Source organism: Sus scrofa, chromosome 13, assembly GCF_000003025.6.
Source record: "Sus scrofa isolate TJ Tabasco breed Duroc chromosome 13, Sscrofa11.1, whole genome shotgun sequence".
In the NCBI taxonomy this organism is placed as follows: Eukaryota; Metazoa; Chordata; class Mammalia; order Artiodactyla; family Suidae; genus Sus; species Sus scrofa.
The window spans coordinates 64,179,594-64,205,252 of NC_010455.5; the positions used below are offsets into that span (position 1 = coordinate 64,179,594).

Genomic DNA, 25,659 nt, shown 5'->3' on the forward strand with positions numbered 1-25,659 from the left:
TATGTGTATATTATATGAAATAGTACTTATAGAGTGTTTAGACTTGATACTATTTACTATACATATTGTGCCGAAGCCCCACATTGGTGACCCCCTGGGCTGAACTCAACATAAGGGTCTGTTTTGTCAGGACATCGCCGTCCCCCTCTCTATATATATTTTCTCTGCCTCTCCCTTCCTCTCTCACCCATTCTCTCTCTTCTTCCTCCCTTACAAAGACCCTATTTCTAATAAGGTCACATTGATAGGAACTAAAAATTAAGACAATGTATCTTTCTATGGGAACACAATTTAACCCGTAAAATGTCCCCTGTGAAGCCCCCAAGTGGCTATGAAGAGTTTAGTGCTCTGGAACAGTTAGAAATGTGAAGTCCATCTGGACTTCTTATCTCTGCTGTGGCCTTGAAACAGTTACCTCATCTGAACTATATTTTCTCAAATGTCAAATAGGAAAAATAATAGCTGGTGCAGAGAACTGAATAGTTTCGGCATTAGAGCCAAATAAATTTCTTAGAACAATGCATGAAAAGGACATCATGATTATTTAAACTGTTAAAGAAAAAAAACTCAAAGAATGGAATTTGTCCCTAGGCTGTGAGGGTAGAGTGGGCCACAGACGTTGTTTCCTAGGTGGTGGTATGGGTTTCCTTGAGCCATCCTCTCCTATGGCTGCTTCCCAGGTGGGGAACTTGGTTAAGAAGCTGATCTGGGTGAAAAGAAGGGTATTTCTGAAAGTCATATACAACATTTCTCTCTCTCTCTCTCTCTGTTTTTTGTTTGGTTTTGTTTTGTTTTTCCCCTGGAATTAAGCAGAGGGAGCTTGTGTGGTCAGGCTCCTGATGCAGAATCGGAAGGTAGGTGAAACCAATCTCAGATAAACATATGTCTGTATTTCTGAATCCCATTTCAATGAGCTTGTATTGCCAAGGTTATCCAGTGAATGAAGCTGGGATATAAAACAAAACTCTCCCCCAATCTGTGCAATCCAGGAAGCTTAGAATTATTCTGAATTCTGATTAAACAAAGGAGATTTGGGGAGATGTTTGCACAGCTTCCCTTTAAACACATGTAGCAAAAATAGGTAATTATGGTAACAATTTTGGTATCTCAAACCAAAGACCAAAATCCAACCTGGACCCCTTCTGTTCTATCAAATTGTATAGTTTGCATTGTCTTGTGGAAAGTACCTGTTCTTTTTTTAATTGTGTGTGCCAACAAGGTTAGGCATGGTCAACAGAACTTGACAGGATGGACATTTCCAGAAATGTCCCTGATGGTTTTCTAGAAGTCTGGCCAGTGGGCCAGAAACAGCAGCATCATGTGGGGCTTGCTAGAAGTACATAGACTTAGGCTCCATCTCAGATTAACTGGGTCAGAATCTATAGTCTAACAAGATCTCCAGATGATTCATAGGCACATTACAGTTAGAAAAGTGCTCTTGGTGCCAGTCTGCTCTCCCAAGCTGCCTCATGCTGACTCGAATATGTGTCGCTCAGCAGCCTGGTTGCATGCGCCAAGGACTACCAACACATCATTCCTTCTGTGCAGAAAAGCCTCTGATGAAGAACTGGTTGGATCCTGAAAGGCTACAACTAAGTCCTTTGACTCCTAAGTCCAAAGAGCCACCATCATAAGCTACAGCTAGCATCATCCATTGGAGGTGATGGTGTTAGAGCATGGCTTTGTTCCCACCTACAAAGATTTGCAGGTGGAAAATGCTAAATTACTCTTGCTTCCAAGCCAATGGCAGATGAACAGCCACCCAGATGGTGGCATCTATCCCCAGCCAAAGCAGTGGTTAAACCTAGGCTTTGTCTTGCCAAAAACACGGCATTCAAGGCTCTCTCAGGACAACACACATGACTTTCCAATTTCAGAAGGAAATTACCCATTTCCCTCACCTTTTGCTTCTGTGGGTTTTAAGGGAATTCTCACTGAATGCACCCAATTTTGCAACCCTGAATCCCAGTATCTGAGCCAAGCTTGATCTGTTATTCAAAGATCTGAGTGCTTCACTTCCAATTTTAGAGACTGGACATTTTTTCCAAGGATTAAGTTGATATTTTCACTATCACATAAGTTTATGCCTAAACACCCCTAATGAATATAGATTACTTAAAAATTAAAGATAGCATAATTTACAGTACACTGGTTCCTTGCTCAACTTTGCCAGGTAAAGAACTTGTTTTAGCCAAAACTGGTTTATGATAAGTAAACGGATGTCACCCCTGCCCCCTCACTGTATGTCCCAAGGACTGGATCAGTAGATCCTGTACATACAGTATTTAAGCCCCTATAGCTAGTGGGTTTACGAGAACTTGACCAGAACTTAAGAATTATTGTGTCCTTAAACACTGATTCTGCTTTATTGTTGTTATCATCTATCCTGCAGTCTCCATTCTGTATTTTTCTTACTGATTTACACTACGATTTCAAGGCGAAAAAAAAAAAAAAAAAAAGCTTTTGGAGCTCCCGTCGTGGCTCAGTGGTTAATGAATCCAACTAGCATCCATGAGGATACGAGTTTGATCCCTGGCCTTGCTCAGTGAGTTAAGGATCTGGCATTGCCTTGAGCTGTGGTGTAGGTCACAGACGTGGCTCGGATCCCGTGTTGTTGTGGCTGTGGCATAGGCCGGCAGCTGAAGCTCTTATTCGACCCCTAGCCTGGGATCTTCCATATGCTATAGGTGTAGCCCTAAAAAGACAAAAGAAAAATAAGTTTTTACATGTAAAACATGTTTACAAGAATACTGTTCCTTTAAAAAAGTTTCTTGTAAGCTATAAGAAACTGCATTTAGGGACAAGGGGGCACTTATGTAACAATTCTCTACCTAAGGGAATTAGAAAAATGTCACATACTCTTCCTTGGAAATTTTTGGGAGAGTGTCTAAACACTTTTGAATAGACAATAATTGCTTCAGCTATAAGCTTTACTTGTGAGCCAGCCACTTTGTGTGGTAGTAAATATTTCCATAGGTGTTTGAATCTTATGGAGAGTCATTATGTAATTTACTAAAGTAGTTAAGTGGCTATATCATTGAGTGATTACAGCACATTAAATGTGGTCAATATCCATTTCCAAGGAGGCCTATTAATGTTCTCAGAGGCTGATGGACCCCTATTCAATGTCAGTCTCACTAGTACTCAGAGATGATGTTGCATGGTACTCAACAAAAAAAAAAATACTGTTTTCTCAGTAGGGATAATGCCTTAGTTGACCATGATTAAATAGGAATGATCAAAGATCACTGCCAGACAGTAAAATCTTTCAGAGCAAGGAGAATATTTTCTCTTCCTCTGAATGAAAAAGCTGTGATGTCTAATGAGCAAGATGGAGGTGACATGATGAACTCTGACCACCCTGCAAGGTCCTGAAGGGAAATCTGCAGGTAGAGTTTGCCAACAGCAGGGCAATGGATTATTTACTCTGAGCTGGGTCCCTATCACCAATCCTTATGCTCAACCTGAGGTAAAAGCACATGGAAGAGTCCTTGTGCCAGAGCTGTAGGCAAGGAAAGCACAAAACAGTAAGGTGCCTCTTCTAAGAACTGGCTCCTCTGTTCCCCCTGGACAGCAGCCCCTGGTACAGTTTCTCTGGACCACATGAAGAAGAGTAAGAGAAACCACAAGGAAATGGAGATGGTCCTGGGCTTCTACCTCTGGCTCATGGGAGGCTGAAAATCAAAATTGCCACCTTCTTAGCAATAACCTCTGGAAGCACCATTCCTTGGGTCTATGGGTCCATGTGATGCCTAGAAATGGCACCAACCTTCCTCGGGAGGTCAGTGGCACTGAGATGGGATGGAGAGGAGACTATTGCACCTCACAGAGCTCAAACTCAACAGCCAGGTGATCAACAAAGGTTTCTTATTAAACCTGAATAAGGAATCAAGTTGCTTTAACAACAGATGACCCTCAGAAATTCTGTAGGGAGGGGACACCAGATGTGCTCTTCAGCTGCCAAAGGCAGAACAAACAAGACTATATCATGGCTTAACTTCCAAAGTGCAACACCACACAAAATGGCAAAAAAAAAATGAGAATACAAGTGAAGACTGTACACAACTCAATGATGTAGCCCTTTACTAGTCCAGGTAGTAAGCAAACCTCAACTCTGGAATCCCTTATGGATCCAAAATAAGTTTACAAGGAATTCATCACATAATTCCTACTGAGTGCATAGCACTTCTCTTTTAATTGGAAAAAAAAATATTTCTCTACCATCTCTCCAACTGTCTCTGACAGAGAAAAGCAATAGAGGAGACAGAAGGTAACTTGAATGCTTATCAAGAACAGACATAACCGTAATAGCAAATGCTGACTAAATGATTAAGTGCCAGTGTTATACAATCTTCAGAATCATTCAATTAATTTGTCCCACTGGTATTCAGAATGAACAGTTAAGTAAACTAAAACACAGAGGGATTAACCAGCCTGCCAAGGTCACACAGTAAGTGGCAGAGCAGGGATTCAGACACCCAGTCTGGTTCTAGAATCTCCTTTATGACTATTTCCCTTATATACGTGCTGTATATACAGAGAGAAAGAAGATCTAACTTAAAGATCACAAACTCAGGCCTCTTAATTTTTAAGTCACTTGTCTCTCCTATTCCTTCACCACCTCCTACTATATTTTTTGTGTGTAGGTGTGGGTGTCTGTCTGTCTGTCTGTCCTTTCCTCCTTTGTTCACTTCCACCTCCTCCTACAAAGAAAATGCAGGAACCCAATGCCTTTCCCTAGGTCTGGTTCCCCTCACATCAGCCCTCACCCCATCCCCCTGGCCAATTCCCGACTAGTGTCCTTCCTTGTACCACTGGACCCTCCCTTTCCAAGGAACCCATCCTGTGTCCTATGTGCTAAAGAAACTGAAAAACACCAAAGACGTGGTTCAAAAATCTGGGGCTTTGGCCAAGGGAGAGCTTTCCAACATGCTGTGGAGGATGTTTTTCTAATTCAGAGATACACACGGATGGACATACCCATACCCATTTGCATCTTGCTAATGGAGCACAAGCTGTCTCATTTTTATGATCCATTCTCATATGCCTGTTCCTTTGGCCAGCAATCCCCTATACTCATTCCAGAACTACCCAAAGGCTAGGACCCATTTATTGCCCTCATTTCCCTTTCTCCTGACTACTGAGAAAATAATACTTTTCAAAATATGAATAAGGTTCTGTAAATTGACCATTATCCAATACCATTTCCAGCATAAGTGATACCAATATCTAGTACTTTACATGTCAACATCTCAAAGCCTGGGGCATATATAAAGAAGTGGGAAACATCTGTAGGCTTTTATAAAAAGGGGATATATGGCATGGACAGAGCAGTGATTGCCTGAGTTTGCTCAGAGAGTGCCACCAAGGGCACCAAAATGGAATGAAATAAACAGCCCCCATCCAACTTGAATACATAATAGAGTTCATTTGGACATCCTCATCCCATGGGTTGAATGATTTTATTTTTATAGTCGGCTCTGTGACAGAAATTGATATTTGGGCTGTATTTACAGGACATCAAAACAGCCAGTTGAAAAGTAAGTGGATTCATTCACACTGATTCCAGTAACATTCTGATTAAGGAGTGAACAGGGGAAATTGGAAGCTCAAGGTTTATTGAATTTTCTGGTTGACTTGGGGTTACCTGATAACCTCTCTTTGTTTCATTTCTTATGGTTGAAATTCTTATTTTCAAAAACGTATCACTTCACTCTGTTTATGTAGTGAAGCGTGCTGAGCATGATTTAATCTTTTTTTTTTTTTTTCTCAATTGCAAGTTCTGAAAGGGCCTTGGGTTCATTTTTCCGGCTGCTGATGCTAACGGAAGAAAGACTGGAAGTGTGGAAGTATAGAATACTGGTTGTATTCCTAGGATTATCTTAACTTCTTGAAAATAGATCATTCCTTTCCATCCCTCTTTTCAAAATGCTGATGGGTGACTGGTTTCTTCTTCCTCATCTAAAATGGATGAATTACAGATGAGCCAAATTGAGTTTTCATTTGGAAATCATCAAAAAATATATATGAAATATTTCTGAAACTTTGATCTTAAAAATAATTGAAATCAGACAAATATATTTGCCAGTATACAGAGGCAAAACACAACCCCCTTGCTGACTGCAGGTTTGGAAAGGTAAAATGAGGTTGATCAGCACATTCTTTAGGCAGTGATAGAAGATCTGGGAAACTACTGGTGCATTTATTTCCCCCAAGAGATCAAAAAGAGTCAGCCATTCAAAGGATTTTCCTATCAGGGAAAATCCACCAGTCTGAATTAGTGTTTAGAAAAGCAACAGATATATTATGCAAATGAAGAAATTGTAAAAAGCTAAATGGAAACCTGGGGTCGAATACAGGGGCCCAAGATAAATTCTTGTCCCATTGAAAACTGATATATCCTTGGTTTCTGGACATCTGTTGGCAAGCTTGAGCTCTCCAGATACAATGACTTATCAGCAACAGGAAGGGAGAGGCCTCAGCAATGGACAGAAATGAGATCATATTTCCAGGTGTGAGCTTTTTCAGAGGCAGGGGAAAGGAGAAGTATATTCAGAATAGCCAACTCTACCAAGGATTCTTACTATGGCTGGAACTCTGCTCTCCACTTGTTAAAACCCACGACTACATTTTCTCAGTCCTCACTTACTGTGGCATCACCGGGATACCAGAGGCCAGTAGGAAGGACCTTACATGCCATTAAACCCTGGTCCCTCATCTTCTCCACTCTTCTGCTTGACAATAACTCCACTTCCTAAGATGAAGCAGATACATAAGAGCCAAGTCTCCTATTAAAAAAGGGCATCACAGCAGTTCTGACATAGATGAGCTCTGAAGCCCAAAGGCCTGGCTCAGCTGGCTCTGTGATCTTGTGATTAATACTTAACCTCTCTGTGCCTCATTTCCCACCTGCAAAATGAGGAGAATGGAAGCCACTTCTCAGACCATTGATGAGATGATCTGTCTGGACAGATCTATAAATGTTGACCATTATCACTATTAAGCAAATTATCTTTAATCAGCCATTTTAAATTATCCCCTCACTTTTTAATTTCTAATAGCTCATGAGTCTTAATCAACCACATGCTGTACTTTCCCCTTCTGACCATGTTTCTCACAATGGATAAAAGAACCTTAATAGTGAACTGATTTATCATCATAAGGGCATAGGAGGTCACAAAAGAGAACAACTTGGGGCAAGGCAATGCTAAAAAGTGCAAGAAAGACTTACCCCAAAACTTAAAGAGACCTCAGCCCTGAAAATATGGCATTAAAATAAAGTAGCCAACAAAGAAAAAAAATTTAAATTAGATGCCACAAATTTGGAAATTGAGACTGACAGTGTACCAATAGCAGACCAAGAGTGGAGTTGGAAGTGAAAGTGGAAGTAAAAACAGCCAGCTGTCACCCCACAAAAGACCTGGGGTGGATACCTGAGCAAGGACCACTGGCCAAGTCAACAGATGGAACTTAGTTGATAGGTTGGTGTCTGTATCTGTCCAGGAAATAATATCTGGGATAGAAGGTCATGGAACACTGATGAAGGGCAAGTAATTGCCTTTAGAGCAATAGAGTCTTTGGTGACAGTTTTGCTAAGGTTGGCAACCTTGGCATGTGCATAAGTAGCTTTGGTTTTCTACCAGATTAGATGTTCTATGAGGGCTAAGGTGATGACTTATATATCTGTGTATCCATAACAGCCCTGGAACCTGGAATGGAAGATGCCTCATGTTAGGGATTTGGTAAATATCTATACTAATTACTGTTTTACTGCAATGAGAGAGGTAGTTGTGGCGGCAGGAAGGGTGTGACTATTATGACTGTTTGAAGTGACATTTCCCAGGGAATATTAACTATCTCAGAGAAGAGTAACTGTTTGGAAGTACTAGTCAGAAAATAAATAAATAGATAGATAAATAGATAGATAGATAGATAGATAGATAGATAGATAGTGCTATTCTCCTTGGCAACACAAAAACCTAGATGTAAAAATATTTTCTGTGTCACTGTTAGCAAAAACAATGGAATTTCTCAGAAATTTTTTCTTCAGTCAAACTCTATAATCTGGGGACTCTTGTTTTCTAAAGTGACATGAAAATCTCCTGTGCTCCTGTGTTTTCTTTGCAAAAACAGTCTCCTTACACACTGTAACATAGATTTGGAAAGCTCATTCACAACGGCCTAAGAGTTTACAGTGAAGACTGAGTGCAGAGTTTAAAACTGTCTAATACCATAATAGCAAAAGTGGCAGTTCCAGGTGTCACATCAATTTCAGGTTTAAATGACATCTGCTGAAAGAAGTTCATCCTATGAAATGTGGCTGAGCTTAGATGTGACTGTTTTCCTGAGTTCCATTATCTTGTATAGACGATTAGTTTTCAGTGATGATAATCATGATGGTTGAGCAATGGAGGTGATAGTAGTGGTGGTGATCAAGATGATAATAGTATCTTCTTAAGGGTCCAGCATGATGCTAAAAACATTATATGTGATCCTCCCAACAATACGAGTATTACTGTCCTGATTTTGTAAATAATTTTTTAAATTTTAATTTTATTTTTATTTTTAATTAAAGTATAGTTGATTTACAGTGCTGTGCCAATTTCTTCTATAGACTAAACTGAGCTAGTCATACAAATATATACATCCTTTTTCTTATATTATCTTCCATCATGGTCTATCCCAAGAAACCAGTCATAGTTCTCACTGATGCCTCATCTAGAACGTATATGTTTGTTTTCTTCTTGGAAAGAAGAACTACCAAGAGAAACAAAAAATGGTATCCAGTCAACTCAGCAACGTCAATCGTTTTCACAAGGATTTACCCTATACAGTTTTTCACTGAATTATGTAAGTTAGACTATTCATTGGATGTACCAGGTGGTCTGAGGTGTTGTGTATATGTAAGCTTCCTGGAAAATGTGGAGTTTTGAGTTATCACTTCTCAGTCTGTCAGATAACCAATCTGGGTAATATGGTCCCAGTGATCATATACATTCATACGTCATAGACATGCATGGATAATAGCTTCAGTATCAGTCTTTTTGATCAAATCAGCTTGTTCATTGACCCAGCTTTCACTTTGCTTTATCAATGCAGACACAACTCAATTCCTAACTGAAAAATTGAGCATTGGATAAATAGAGGATAACTCATTTCAGCTAATCTAACTGACATTCTTATGGCAGTCACCAGTAGATATCCAATTTATTAAATCAAAATGGATAAAAGCAATATATAAATAGATGCACATTTACAAGTTCCAGAAATTGATTTTGCAAATAACCTAACAGTGAGACATTAAGTGTTCCTAGAACCAATGATTATCAGGTCCAATACTGCACAAAGATGACATGGATTTTATGTAGGAGTAGCAGCGGCCATTGATTATGTGTACAGGTCTGTCTGTATAATAAAAAAACTGCTGTTTTTGCCATAATAGAACATGCCAAGCCCTAGCTTCCCTCTTTGGCTCCATTTGACCTATACAACATCTCAAAGCATAGAATTTCAATATCACACTTTTGCAGAGATGAAATGCTGGCTAATGATGGCAGTGCAATTGGATGGATGTGAAAACATGATGACAGAGACTTGAAAGATTCCTCTTTCAATGAGCAGATGAAATACACTAGGTACCCTGACAATTCCTTAAACCTCCCTAAGGAACAGTGTTGGCACTTTAACAGTGTCCAAAATTCAAAAAACTAATTTAGTTTCACTTTATAGGCAGCCTAATCTTCTGTTTGAAAGAACTCTTTATTCCAAAGGAAAAACATATACAGGCATAGGCACATATGGGTCATCACTGTGTGTGAGAGATTCTCCAAATGCATGCAGAGAGAAGACTAATCATAGCTAAACATATTGAGTAAAATTATACCCAAGCCCACTCCAAGTTTATTATGTACAGTAACTCTAATCTTGCTAGAACAATCCTGGAGATGTGTGCTATTGTTATGTCCATCTTTTCAGATGAGGAAACAGGCACAGAGAGATTAATCTATCAATCCCACTCCTGGGCATATACACAGACAAAGTTTCATTCAAAAACATACATGCACCACTATGTTCATCACAGATCTATTAATAGCCAAGACATGGAAACATAAATGTCCATCAACAGATGAATAGCTTAAGAAGATGCAGTACTTATACACAATGGAATACTACCCAGCCATATAAAAGAACAAAATAATTCCATATGCAGCACTAGGATGCAACTAGATATTCTCATACTAAGTGAAGTAAGTCAGAAAGAGAAAGATAAATAACATATGACAGCACTTATATATGGAAACTAAAATATGGCACAAATGAACCTATCTACAAAACAGAAACAGATTCAGGAAAATTGAGAACAGACTTGTGGTTGTCAAGGGGGAGGGAGGAAGAAGTGGGATGGACTAGGAGTTTGGGATTGGTAGATGCAAACTATTACATCTAGAACGGATAAGCAATGAGGTCCTGATGTATAGCACAGGGAACTATATCTAGTCTCTTGGGGTAGACCATGATGGAAGATAATATGAGAAAAAGAATGTGTATGTGCGTGTGTATTACATATATACATATATATGTGCCTGGATAAGTATGCTGTACAGCAGAAATTGACTCAACACTGTAAATATACTATATCCTAATTTAAAAATTAAAATAATAAATCTTGCCCAAGGTCATACAGCAGATTAGTGGCTATCTTTGTAATTCTTGTATCCTTCTATTTTCTCACTTCTCTGCCTTTTATTCTGGTGGGTACTTTAATAATAGCTCTTGAATTAGGATAATCAGGGTGATAAAACAGGCCACAGCAACTATGGAAATTCATTTTTATCTCTTTTCTGAGATACATGACTGTGCCAAGAATACTTTCTGTCGGCATATATTATGAGATAAAGGTTGGGCTAGCTGCCTTCAAAGCTGGGAAGCATAAATTTCACTTGGGACATGAAACTTCAAATATTTGGAAAAGCAGAAAGAGTAATGGTATAATATACCACTGAGATATTAAGATTTTACCACGAGTGCTTCATCTCTATCTATGTATTTTTGCTTGGAACCATTGTAAAGTTGGTTATCAGATACTTGGTAGCATGAGCCTTTACTTCTGAAATATTTTAATTTATCACAAAATGCCTACATACTCCATTACCATTATCTCATTATCATATCTAACCAAGTTCACAGCAATTCTCTAATAGCACTTAACAGTTAGTCCCCGTCTTGGCTTCAATGTCTTTATCCCTCTTGATAGAAGGCAACCCTTCAGATTCCCCATCCCTTCTCTCCAGACCCAATGTGTGTAATTCAGCTAAGCTCTCCCTTCCACAAGCCCCTGCTGAATTCTAGCAGAGGTCTGACCATGTATACAAAGAGGAACAGATACTGTGTATACAAAGAGGAACAGATACTGTGGAAAGCCCCTGCTGAATTCTAGCAGAGGTCTGACCATGTATACAAAGAGGAACAGATACTGTGGAAAGATCCGTTAGCCCCAGGGCAAATAGAATACATTGAAGGGAAGATTATAAACCGTCAATTTAAAATTAAGAATTTGATGGCTATTCCTATTAATTGTTATATAGTCTTAAACACCTGGAAAATAATACTGAGACTGAAATTAGAGGGCCAATCTCAATCCACCCTACTCAAAGTAAAAGATTGGTGGGGGGAAAAAATAAAGGAATAGATTGCGAATATGTATAAGAAAAGGAGAGGTGAGAAAGCACTTTTGTAGTGAATACTGAAGATGGAAAACGTAAAAGCAGTGTAATACAGCACAGGCTATGTGGAAATGACCAGTAATGGGAGCCCAGGGTTCTAGAACCCAAGCTCACTAACATCAGAATCCAGGCATAACCAACTTCCAGTGTAGTCTTTCAGTTTCTCCAACAGAAGCCTTTGCCTCTCCTCAGGTATGAAGGGTGAGGGGTCTTTTCCATCCATCCTTAATCTGAATACCAATTCTCTTTTCTTTTCCCACCTCTAAGGTTGGGATTATTCCTGACCATTCTTTGTGATAAACACCTTTTCCATTTCCCCTGCCTAGGTGATTAGAAGAATTGCTATGAAGATCGGAGGACTTTCATGCTCTAAGAAACAGACTGGGGCAGGGCTACCCGGTTCCTCACCACTTTGCATTTATCTCAGAAAGGAGGAGAAAAATTCCTGACATAAACCCTGAAGTCCAAGGGAGAAGTCTTAAGGAATATCAGAGATATACATGAGTGGCTCCTTGTTATTAGTTGCACCTATCCCAAACCAAGAACCTATGATCTTTTAATCATTATGTTATTTATGTATGTATGTATACATGAGTGTATTTTTTCTTTTTTTAATTTATGTATAGTTGATTTATAATATTATATAAGTTTTAGGTGTACATCATAGTGAGTCACAATTTTTAAAGATTATACTCCATTTACAGTTATAAATTATCAGCTATATTCCCTGTGTTGTATAATATATCCTTGAAGCTTATTTATTTTATACACAGTAATTTTTTCTATTTTTAGCTGCTCCTGTGGCATTTGGAAATTCCCAGGGATTGAACCTGCACCACAGTAGCAACAATGTCAGATTCTTGACCCACTGCACTACCAGGGAGCTTGATACATAGTAGTTCTAACTTCTTAATTCTCTACACCTACTTTGCTCCTCCCCTCTTCTTTCTCCCCACTGGTGACCACTAGTTTGTTCTCTATATCTGTGTGTCTGCTTCTTTTTTGTTATATTCTCATTTATTTTTTAGATTCCACATGTGATAATATATAGCATTTGCCTTTCTCTAACCTTCTTCATTAGGCATAACACCCTCGAAGTCCATTTACTGTTGCAAATGGAAGAAATTCATTATTTCTTATGACCGAGTAGTATGCCATTGTGTGTGTGTGTGTGTGTGTGTGTGTGTGTGTGTGTGTTCTTTATCGATTCACCTATTGATGGACATTTAGTGTTTCTTCCACATCTTGGCTATTATAAATAGTACTGCTGTGAAACTTGGGGTGTACAAATCTTCTCAAATTAGTGTTTTTGTTGTGTTCAGATATGTACCCAGGATTGGAAGTGCTGAATCATATGGTAGTTCTATTTTCCATTTATTCAGGAATCTCCATACTGCTTTCTACAGGGGTTGCCCCAATTTACATTCTCACCCATAGTGTGCAAGTGTTCCCTTTTCTCCACATCCTTGATGACATTCCTTATTTGTAGACTTTTTAATGATGGCCATTCTGACAAATGGGAGTATCACTTGGTTGTTTTGGTTTGCATTTCTTTAATAATTAGCAATTTTGAGTATCTTTTCATTTGCCTACTGGCCATCAATATGTCTTCTTTGGAAACATGTTTATTCAGGTCATCTGCCCATCTTTTAGTCAGGTTTTCTGTTTTCTTGATACTGAGTTGCATAAGCTGTTAATATATTTCAGATATGAACCACTGAGTGAACATATAATTTGCAAATATTTTCTCCCATTCAGTAAGTTGTCTTTTTGTTATTTACATATGTTAATGTTAGGTGCTTTTCTAAGTCCTGTAGATTTAATGGTGATCAAGACAAGTTCAGAGTTTACATTCTAGAGGGGAGAAAAGTAAATAAATTGAAATGTAAGTAAATGTTAAAACTTTAGGGAGTGAGAGTGACATGTAATGAAAGATAAAAAACTGCCATGGGGTAGAGAACTGGGAAGTGGCATTTTCTAGATGAGGTCTAGGAAGGCCTCTCCACCTTCAGAAATTTCTGGGGGAAGAACATTCCAGAGCACAGACGACCTATACTTAGAGGATCTCTCTCATCCACAGTCTCTTTTCTTCTGTATGTACATCTGACATGGGCTTTATGGAGAAGTAACTCTCTGTACGGCTTTTGGAGTATGACTCACAATTCCTTCCCTGCTTCTTCATTTCATTTCTGAATTTTCTGTCTTTAGCAATGTCTCACTGAAAAGTCCACCAGCTTTCTTGGAGATTTTAGTGATTTGATCTTTTTTCTTTAAGACTTTTCAATACTGTTTTAAGTATAGAGGGCCTACAATTGTGTAACCTGTTCTTTGTGTTAAACATCATTAATGCTATAGCATAAGAAGTTCTAGGGTGCTCCATAGTCTTAATGATGATATATGTATACACTGAAATACTGCTTGGCCAGAAAAAAGAATGGAATTTTGCCATGTGAAATAACATGGATGGACTTGGAGGGTATTATGCTAAGTGAAGTAAGTTGGACAGAGGAAGACAAATACTGTATGATATCACTTATATGTGGAATCTAAAAAATAAAAATATGAATAAAACAGAAAAAGAAGCACACTCACAGATATAGAGAACAGTCTAGTGGTTACCAAGTGGGGAAGGGGGCAACATAGGAGTAGGGGAAAAAGGTTATTAGGTATTATTTGAAGTAATGTATGTCAAACTTTTGAAAATTGTAAAGCACTATAAAATTTAAAGAATCTTTCATTGAATTCAAAAACTAATGACATTGTTAGAAAGAGAAAAAAATTACCTTTGATAGATTTAAAAAGCTCTATCTAAAGAATGCTTTAGAATTTATTTACCATCTAATGTTAGACATGTAGGTTCTTTTAAACTGTAAATAAGATTGTACATCTTCATGAATATATAAATCCATACAATTTGTACCTTTTTATTTTCTTTTAACAGACTTAATACATTTTTCCCTAATAAATATTGTTTTCCTAGTACTAATTCCTAGGGTTTACTGATTAATGTTTTAGTTTGCTATTCATTTTTTAAAAAGTAAAACACTTTGAAATTCACTGTTTAATTTTTCTATGCTTATAAAGATTTGCTATTATTAAATGTAAGAAAAACTTCATATGTAAGATTAGTAAAAGGAACTTTCCATCATCACAAAGTTCCAGGGTTTAGGCTGACATATTAGGTTCACGTCTGAGTGAGAGCTGGTCAGTTTCACACACAACAGAAGCCTATGCATGAGATCTGACTTAAGCTTTACACTCAGCATCCAATTTAGCCACAGGGGACTCTGGCTATTAGCTGAGAGGACCTTGAGGACAGGATCATATCTTATTCCCTCTGTATCCCCAGCAAGCAGTCTTTAACATTTAGTAGACGTACACTTTACATTTTCTGTTAACTGAAGCGTTGGCTGACTTCCATTGCCTATAGTGGATTCTAATCCTCCCATCTTCCAAAGCCAGGATCCTCATATATACAGTCCATGGGCTACCCCAACCATCCTTTTTCCTGGACAGTGTTCCAGTTCTTAGGCCCTGTTTTGCTCACCAGGCTAATCTGAGTTGGATTCCAAGAAAGGAAGGGAAGTTAAGGTTTCCTTCATCTCTTTCCTCTGCCTAGGCAAGGAGTCTTCTCTGGTTTCCTATCCTTTGAGCCCACTGGTCCTCTAAGATCTGCAGCCATGAGAGTCAGCTGAACTGAAATTAACAGAACCTGACAGTCATGTCACACACAGGTCCTCCCAACTTTAATAATGATGATGATAATAATAGTAATAATAATGTGATGATGATAATGATGCCATGCTTCCCCATGACAATGACCAGAAAAACTCTCGCCCATGTTCTCATCCCCAAGACAGCATGGTGGTTCTGAAGGCAATGGTGGCCCCATGAGATGCTTCTTCATCAACAGCCCTGCTCTAGTATTGTCTTGGAATTCCACTTACTGCAAACACAATCCTAATTACTCCATCAGCTCCAAGCTGATCTCCCTTCTTGCAGTTACCATCTTCCACCTCTACTCCATTTCCAATCCATCATTCAGACTACTGTTGGAACAAACACTCTATCCTTTTTTCAGATACCACTGAGTTTTTCACAGTTCATTCTAATATCCAGAACCTTACATGCAGCCTAAAGTACTCTTGGTGATCAGATTAATTTGTCTTGCTAGCTCTTCCATCATTGTTTCTTATCTGCATGTGCCCTGTACTGACCAAACTCTTCAAATGTTTTGCTATTCTCTCTAAATCCTCAGATTTTTCATGGAATGCACTTTGCAAATGTGGCATTCTCTAGGTGGAAAGTTCTTTAACACCTGTGCCCTGGAAGGGGAAATATCTACAATTCACTGATCAAATCACAATTCCATACCCCCTCTACTTTGAAACCTGAGTGGCTGGGGCAAGATTTTCTACCATTCCTCTGTGTGCACATTAGTTATGCCACATCCTGACAGGATTATGATGCTGCCATTTCTGTTCACTCTCTGTTCCAGCTACCCTGGCCTTTCAGCCACTCACCTCAGGGATTTTCACCTGCTGCTCACTCTGTGATCTAAGTATCTGCATTGCTTCTTTCTTATCTCCTGCCAGTCTGTGTTCAAATAGCATGCCTCCTGGACCTCAACTGCCACCCCTCTGAGGACAGCAGCCTTTGCCTAGTCCCTCTCCATCCCCTTTTTCAGCCTTTTTCCCAGTGTTTGAGATGACCTGACATCATCAAGGAGATGATCCTCATTTGTGGATTCCCCATTTGCAAATGCACCTACTTGCTAAAACTGATTTGTAACTCCAAACCCAATACTGCAGTGTCTTAGTGGTTGTCTGTGGACACACACACAGAGCAGGTGAATATTTGTCACTGGACATACACCTTCTCAGTTGAAGACAACAAGGTGATGATCGCCTTCCTATTTCAGCTCTTGTGTAAAAAAATGTGTTTTTGCGGTCTACATAATATCTGTTTCACATTTGTGTACTTCTTTGGGTAATTTCGCTTTTAAAAATCTCTGAGCAGATTGCTGACCTGCTACCTAGTTTTTTCTTAAGTGCAGGAAGGGTGTGATGTGTCTTATAGAGAAAAAAAGACATGTTGGATAAGCTTTGTTCAGGCGTAAGTTACAGTTCTGTTGGCCATGAGTTCCATGGTAATGAATCAACACTAGATATTAAATAAGGTATCTTTAAACAGAAACACACATAAAACAAAGTTATGTATTGCTTGGTTGACAAAAATGTTGTGACCCAGGCTCACAGTAACCCGACCCTTTATTTCCTTTAGGAGTGATGGTTTAGTATTCACTAATTCAGTGCTTTGGGCAATTTCATAGAATATGAAAACTATGATTATCAAGAATTGGCTGTACCTACTTTTTAAAAATATTTTGTCTCCTTGAAGTAGAAAGTAAATTCCAAAGAAATAGGGGCTGCATGGCAATATAACATAGCTAAAACACCCCCACATTTAACAGGGTCTGACACATAGTAGGTGTGCAGTAATATGTGTTGAATTTCACTGAACTGGGAACTATTCCAAGATAGGATACTATTTTCTCCTCCTTTTGTGCTGCCAGTTTTTAGCCAAACTACTATCATATTGTAAACTCTTGGTAACAGCTGATTACATGAATAAAGGAATGAATGGACTGTGAGTCTCCTAGCCCAAAACAGAGAAGCCTAGAATTTCACTCCAGCTTTTTAAACAGCATAAGAAAGTACTATTCTGCTACAATTTTTATCATTACCATCACCTTATTTGTAACATTATACTTAAGATGGGTTTTGATGCACAGTTTCAATCTTGGATGCACCATTGCACCGCATCTGTAATATCCTCCAGAATGCTCAGAGCCATAACGTACTGAAATTGCAAAGATACAAAAGTGTTTCAAGCCCAGGCAAAGTGAATAACAAGAAAAAGTGGAATCTGTGATGCAGTAATTCAGGGCATCTTTATTTACATCTTTATACAGCTTCAGTCAAATTACCCAGATATTAGCTTGGCTAAGCTGAAAGATGTTTCATAATGGAGACTTTGTGTATTTGCTTTAAATGCATATTTTAAGAAGTGTGTAAACCCCTGCTTGACAGTCTACAGTTAAAAGTACCAATTAGATTTTTTAAAGAAACACTAGAATGTTCATTGGTTCCTTTCATAGCAGAAATGAAAATTGATTTCTCAATTTCAGCTGGGTTGTTTTGGATCTCGTTGGATGCTAAGAGGAAAAAAGAGTGCTATGGTTTAAGTTACAAATTGAATCTGAGGAGCTATAACAATGGTTAGCTTTATACTTAATAGTACCACAGGGATACTGAGGAGAAAAAAAAAATGATGGCAAGGTCCATGAAGTCCCCATGTATTTTTTGTACTCTATTTTTTTCCTTAAGATCATCCTAAAGCTGACAAGGACTTAAGAGAGCAGGGGACCTTCTACAGTAATACATTTTGAGTAATACATACATTATTAAATGCAGCAGCAAAGACTGAGCAATGATATGCATTGCACACTCCCTATGCCATTGGGGGAAAGTCTCTACCCTCCTGACAGTGCTAATGGTAGGGAAATGAGAATAAGCAGTGTGCCTTATTCTGTGTTAAGTACAACAAAGGAAAAGTAAAGAAGTCATGAGAGTGGAGTGGAAACACATGACCTTTCTGCAAACAGGTCAGGAAAGTCTCCCTGGAGAATGTGAAACCTTAAACTTGAGCAATGTGGGAAACCTTAAACTTGAGCAAAGAACAGGAGGTAACCAGTTAAGGAAACTGCTGAGTCAATGGTATGACTATCTTCACCTTTTCTAGATCTTTCCAAACATTTCTCCCATGTGATTTTACCAATTTACATTTCTACCAGTGTGGGCTAAGCATCTCCACTTCTCCAAACCCTCACCAATATCAGCACCTCTTTTTTTTTTTTTTTTTTTTTTTTTGGTAATGGTATGTGCATGAAATACTATCTTATTTTAATTTGTATTTCTCAAATTGGTGAGGTTGAGCAGTTTTTTTACTTGCTTTCCTTCATCTATAATTACCTTTTTATGCCTGTATTTTTAATTACATTGTTTTTTATTTACTAATTTGTACAAATTTTAAACATTTTGGATATCAACCATTTGCCAGTTAAATATGTTGCAAATAACATCTCCTGACCTATAGCTTTGTCACTTAACTCTGTATAACTGATGTTTTTTCAGACGCTATTTACTGTAGCATCATTTGTTACTGAAAACAGAAAATAGAGTCCATCAGTAAGAAAAGACTTACAGAGAATTTTCTCTGTTTATAAAAGAAAACTCTCTAGTGATTGCAATTATGCAATCAACATAAATCTTAAAACCACAGATATATGAAAAACAGTTTTCAAATGCATATGGTCATTTTTTTTTCCCATTTGCGTACAATTTAAAAAACACTACCTATAGTTTATACTATCTATAGCTTACGGCAACAACGTAATAGAAGCTTGAAACCAAATCAGGAAGGACACAGCTCAATAGCCTTCCTGGGGAAGGGGCAGGGAGGGGCTGGCAGTGGGGGTGGGGAAGCTGGGTGGGGGTGTGGGAGGGTCGTGTGGAGCAAAGATGTTAATATGTTTTATTATGTTCTTTTCAGGGGCTGTGATATATTATGCTCACCTTCTACAGCTGTTTTAATCACTGTATGCATACATTTACATGTATATACATCTACACACACATTTAAGTTTTTTAAAAGGGCTCAGGAAAACACATGGTCTTTGCTATTAAACTACAGAATGACTTGTTATTTAAAAAATAAGAAATTAATACAGGGTAGAGAAAAGGGCCCTATTTAAGTTTTTTAATCTCATGCTTCTTTTAGTATCCAAGAGACTCTATTTTTTTCCCCATTTTCATCTTTTATCCTTCACTTCTTATAAGCTGAGTGACAAGCATTTCACAGAATATACTTTGAGACATCTTTGTAAGACCAAAAGGCTTAGGAAAATTCAAGAGAAAACAACTAGTTCATTGAAGTTAATGTAAAACTGAGTTTGCTTTTGACAAAACACCAAGAAAAAGTTGGACTATTCAATGTTTCTTAACTAGCAAGTATGCAGTAGTAGTTCATTCCCAAAATCAGCATCTACAGCCTTGCTCACTATAAACATCACTTCCTCAAGATCCCTTGCTTTGAGAACTTCTGATACAGATAATTAAAAAAAAAAAATTCCATAGGGACCATGCCTCATACTCCTACTGTTCATTAAAACTTGTAACTTCACAAAAGAAAAAAAAATTCTAGCTATTTGAAAAGTATGTTTCCTTAGCAGGTATTTTCACTGCACAACTGTTTTGAGCTAAGCAATTTTCTTTCCTAGGCCATAAACCACACTGCTTTTCAAATAAATGGATTTATCAGACACCATAGGCACTTATTTTATTTACTCATAAGGCCAGAATGGTTTAAAAGTAACATTATAATACATTGGACTGTGGTCCAAAAAGTATAGAAATGGCCATTCTAGGATCTGCACAATTCCATTATCATTTTGCTGCTATGTTTCTAAGCTATTCCTCAAAGAAAACATGCAATGAAGCTGATCATCTATGTAGAAATTCATAATTTAAAAATACATTTCTGCATTATGTTATTGGATGAGAAACTGGGATTGTTCCCACATTTGTGCCATTAGCAACCCACAGGGTGATAATTATTCTACCTATCTTACAAAGACTTAGAGAAGTTCAGCATCATGAGACTGGTCTCCGTCACAGCTCAAGTAAGTGCTAGAGCTGAATCAAAACCTGGGTCAGCTGAGTCCAAATGCAGCATCATCAGCCCTTCACCTCAGTGCTACAGGAAAACCCAAGAAGATAACCTTTGCCAAGCAACAGTGAATTTCCATGATTATCATCATTTCTAGGTTTTTAAAATATAATCTCTTCTTGATTATAGTTTAATGCAGATTAATGCTCAGCATTACAATTCAAGGGCACTATTCTCTAGCTTACTAGTTTTTTTAGGCAAAGGCCCTTTCTGAGTAATTGGTGTTTTAAAATAAACTGGTTATGGAATTTCAAATATGTTTGGCTTTATCCCCTAGATGGTTATGGTTCTATAGAAAACAATCTTAATCACCTAATAGAGGTGATTTCAGATATTTAGGTCACTGTAAGCATTTAGGTTTTGTGTTTGTTTTTTTCTTTTCTTATTACTGAGGATAATTACTCTGTTGGTGTTTGACAAGACATGCTATGAATATTTCTTGCAACTGTCAAACTGGGGTTGTCTAGCTGTAACACTGTAAATAGGCTTCTGTTAAAAAAAAGAAAAACTTTACAAGTTTTTCTATGTGTCTTCAAACTAAGTGTATCACTGAAGACAATGAAGGCTATGATAACAATGGAAAACTTCTTAGAAGAGTGACGCATTACTGAAACCATGCATTTATTGACTGAGGATGCACCATGAACAGTCTCATAACCAGATTTTCCAGGAGACCCTCAATTTCATACAATTATAGTATATAGAATATATAACAATGTATATTTTCCCTCTAATTTTACTTATTAATTGCAACATGATTTAATAGATAAATGAGCCTGTATCTTCAAACCAGAATTTGTCAGAAGGAGAGTCTGAGTATTTAATATAGTACCTAAGATCTGTCCTGTTGTATACTGTACATATGTGTATATGCATTGGTAACATACAGGCTGCATTATTTAAATTTCACAAACAAACTCTCTCTTAGGTTGTTATTGTGGCTTCTTCCTTCCTCTAAATGCAACATAAATACCTACTTAAGAATTCTGGAAGACTTGTCTGTATTAAATTAATAATACTATTCAGAACCTAAGAACAGTAAGTAAAGTCAGTCATTGGTAAATGCTACATGATGCTTACTTTGTGTCCAAGAGAAGGTGATGCAAAACCACAGAGATTTAATGAATAAAGACCGTATCCCAAGACAGCAATTGTATTAATTGGTGTTGAGAAATAGAATATAAACCAGAGACATACCTTGGGATATTGGTGTCTTTGTGTCCAGTGGGAGGACAGGAAAGGGTCTGATTTGATCATCAGCTCTTTACTAGTGCCTAGCTTCTGGTCTTCCATATGGTAGGCAACTAACATAAACCTACCGAAAAAAAAAAAATGTATGAATAAGTGAGTGAAGGTAAGTCCTAAAATCACTGTACCAAATAGAAAAATAATATATTCTATATTCAAAGAAAACAAAGGTAGTCTGTGCATGGCGAGATTCTGGGCAGATTTCAGTGAGCTTCAAATCTTGATGGAAACAATTCTGCAAATTACCATTTACGACTTACTGATGAGAACACTATAAAGTCAATCTATAGTAACTTGATTGTGTAAATCAAAACCAGAGAAGGCACTCAGGTTAGCCTAATCTGTAGTTAACCTAAATTAATTCCAATGACCCAGGATAGACCTTTTCTAAGCAAAGGCCATTTATTGTGAGAATGTCTGGGAGAAGATTGCAAAAGGAAATAAACTGCAACATGAGTGGGTCCCTGAAGCTAATTAGAAAGCATAACACCCACTGATCAATATACTAACAGTATGGACCAAATAAAAAGGAGGTTGGATACGTTTTAGAATAGAGCGCCCAAGTAGTTTTAGGCTTACTGGACATAGCAGATTTTAGTGGATGAAATCCTACAAAAAGTCGTAGGAACCCAGAGTGATCTGCCTGTTCCTCAATGGTGTGCACTGTCCCATCTTGACTTGAACTCAGGTCATCGTAGATCTAATTCTGCTTCTACCTTTGCAAATAGAGTCATTGCCACAACTGACTCTCTGATATTTTTCTTGCAGGCCCTGCTGCAAAAAAGAAGTATGTCAGTTATAATAACCTGGTTATCTAACCTGTTCCATTCCATGGAACCATGGAGGAGGAATACCCTCAGTTATTTCGTCACCCAACCTGGCATAGGACTCTTTTGGTCCTGCCTGCTGCCCATCACCGGAGGAGCATCCCCGGCCAGGAGACCAATGGTAGAGGATCCAAGTGTCCTACACAGCTGCTTTATGAAATATTCTTCCTTTATCTTGGCTTAATAAGTCACTGGCATCAGCACTGCCAACTCGGCTGCATTTTTGGACCTTCCCTACCAAAGGGAGTGTTAAGACTTCAGTCCTATCCAGGCTCTTTGGGATGAACCATGAAGAGCCTCAGGGACCGTTTTGGGGCTGACCTGTCTTTATACGTATGTACTTCCAGGCTGCAAGGTTTTGAAATTTTCTGTACAGTTTGTGAGGACTTTTGCACTTTGCCATCTGATGTTGTACCTTGGTTCACTGTTTGTTTTTGAATGCCCTGTTTCCATAGAGCCCTCTTCTCTCAGAAGCCAGGATATTTGGGAAAATTTTTAAATCATTAAAAATTTTAAAAGATCTCGGCAGACTAAAAAAAAAAATCTATGTAAGTTACTGTATAATTATGATTATAGTTCCGCTGCAAATCATGCTATTTTTTTTAAGACAAAAAAAGATATTTAAAGACCAAAAACTGTGCTGAGAAAGTACATCCCACCTATCTTTGGTATCAGATAGGTCACATGGAAGAAAGGTATTGGTGGAACAGAATAGAGGTCTTGATCTTTGGAATGCATGCCAGTAATGTATTTTACAGTACATGTTAATAAGTTATGTTCAATATTTGTATTTGTGTTCTCTTTTGTTATTTTTCATTAGGATATGGGTATTTTGCAATAATTTTAGTAATGATTAAGCTATTTGAAGACAAGAATATGGATTTTTCATGTCTTGAGGTTTGGTTCATGCCCCCCTATGACTGACCAGTGTGATAAGGACTTTAAAAAAAAAAGCATGTATGTTTTTTACTGTTTGTAATAAGTACTTTCGTTAACTTGCTGCTCATGTGCCAATTTAGTGGAAAAACACCTTTGCTGAAAAATCACCCCTTTCCATCCTCTTTCCAATTCTGTGATATTGTCCAAGAATGTATCAATAAAATACTTTGGTTAACTTTTTTATTTCCTGCAATAAATATTTTTAGTTGTTTATCCCTTCTTACTTACAGATTTCATAGCAAGTTTAAGTTAGAGAATGATATAGACAATCAAACTTGTTATCTCACCGCACAATTAAATCTGTATCTGAAATGCATACTGTAACTGAGAGGTGCTAAATTCTCTCACAGAAAAGCTGCCTCAAAGCCTATGCATTTTGTTTCTGCATAATTGAAGTTGAGACCTGACTACTCTCAAACATGTCTTCTGAAAGTTACCAATTCCAAATAGCAAAAGTATCAGAGAGAAGAGGAAATAAAAAATAAGTATGAATTTCAATAATCAGCAGTTTGGGGACAGTTTAGTGGAAAGATAAATGCCTCCGCAAAACTTAACCAAAGAACAAGTGAATAAAGATAACTATTCAAAAGCATTTGTCTAAATTTGCAAATAAATACATTGGTTATGTTGGGGTTGGTCAATTTGGGGTTACCAAAATTCAGCAGTAAGAATTGCCCCTCTACATCAACTTTTAGTAACCTGGGTGTCAGAAGGACAAAATAATGTCTACCTGCAGAGGGTCACATTGATCGTTAGTAGTCAGGGTTGGACCTGCAAATCCAAAATGTATTTCAAAGCACCGTTGTCCATCTAACTGTGACTAATTTTCTACTGTGATTAATAAAAGCCACACCTGATTCTGCCTTTGGCATCTGCTGACCTCTTCCTCCTGCTCTTCTGCTCTCTTGGCCCAGATAATGTGTGTGCAGAGGTTAGAAAACTCATTTCAATATCAGACTTAGAAAAATGAATCTATCTCCCAGGTTGTCCTCTCCTTTAAACACCCTTCGAACACTAGACCATGGGTAAAAATGCAAATCACAAAGAAATATATGTGAATTATCCACATTTTTCAAGTTGTGGAGCCAAACAAACTATTATAAAACCTGGCTCCCCTTTCGGCTAGCTATCCTGCAGGAAGTTACAGAAACATTGCAGCAGCATTTTGAATATTTCATTTCCTAGACTGGAAAACAAAATTCATAGTACTTTGCATCTCATGGGGCTGGGAGGATTAAGAGAAAATTATCATGAAAGGGCCTAGAACAGCACTTGGCATTTGGTTAACTTACCATACCTGTTAGCACCGTTAACCACCAGCATTATTACCAAGAGCATCAGCACCAACATGGTTGTTACATTTTGTCAGAAATAAAACTGCGCGCAGTGCTTTCTCTTTCCACACATGGGAATGGGTTTCTGTAAAATAAGCGCATGGGCAAGCCAGGCTGCTCTGTGGCCTTGTGGTAGAAATGATTTTCACAAAGACATTATGTAAATGCCTTTCTCAGTTATTCAAGTGTAGCACCAAGAGTGCAGGGGAGAGAAGGAAAGCAACTCCACCTAAGTCTGGAAAGACTGCCAAAGACCTTTGCTCTGCTCCTGGATTCTCAGAGTAGAATGAAGGTAATCATGTTCAAGGTAGTGGCAACGATATAGTGAAAGCTTCGGTAGCACTATACATAAGGCATTACTATTTTAATATATGACATACTTTATTTGCATTATACACTCATGCCTACCATATGCATTACAACATATGCTTTATGTACATTATAAACAGTGTCCACAACCCTCCAGACTCTGAGCACCCACCCATTCCGCAGGACCCTTTAAGGGCAGAAGGGGAGGACAGGGCCTGTCTGTAAACAAGCAGAACAGCCCTGGGATCTTTACCCTTTCAAACTCATCACCAAGGCCTGGGTTCAAACATTGGTTGCTGATTCTGATTTTGACTTAGTGGATGTATTTTGTTTGGCCATTTTCCTTGGTCAACAGGTAATGCAAGTAATGGCCAAAATGTGTGCACAAATAAGCACATGTCTCAGGAAATATCTGTTTTTCTAATTGGCATGGCCTGCCTGGTACCTGCCTTTCATTGATGCTGAATCTTCAATTTGCTTCCCTTCTCA

At 38.1% G+C, this 25,659-nt stretch overlaps 1 protein-coding gene across 3 annotated transcripts in view; it reads left to right on the plus strand.

The window, feature by feature from the left end:
- Positions 1–24,389, plus strand: part of GRM7 (glutamate metabotropic receptor 7) — an 885,981-nt gene extending 861,592 nt beyond the window's left edge. For all 3 annotated transcript variants that reach the window (XR_002338088.1, XM_021071050.1, XM_021071051.1), the window contains one exon: positions 22,530–24,389. Coding sequence is in view for 1 of the 3 variants with exons in the window: in XM_021071051.1 (XP_020926710.1) it covers positions 22,530–22,579 (50 nt within the window). In the remaining 2 variants the exon portion in view is untranslated. The remainder of the gene's footprint in view (positions 1–22,529) is intronic.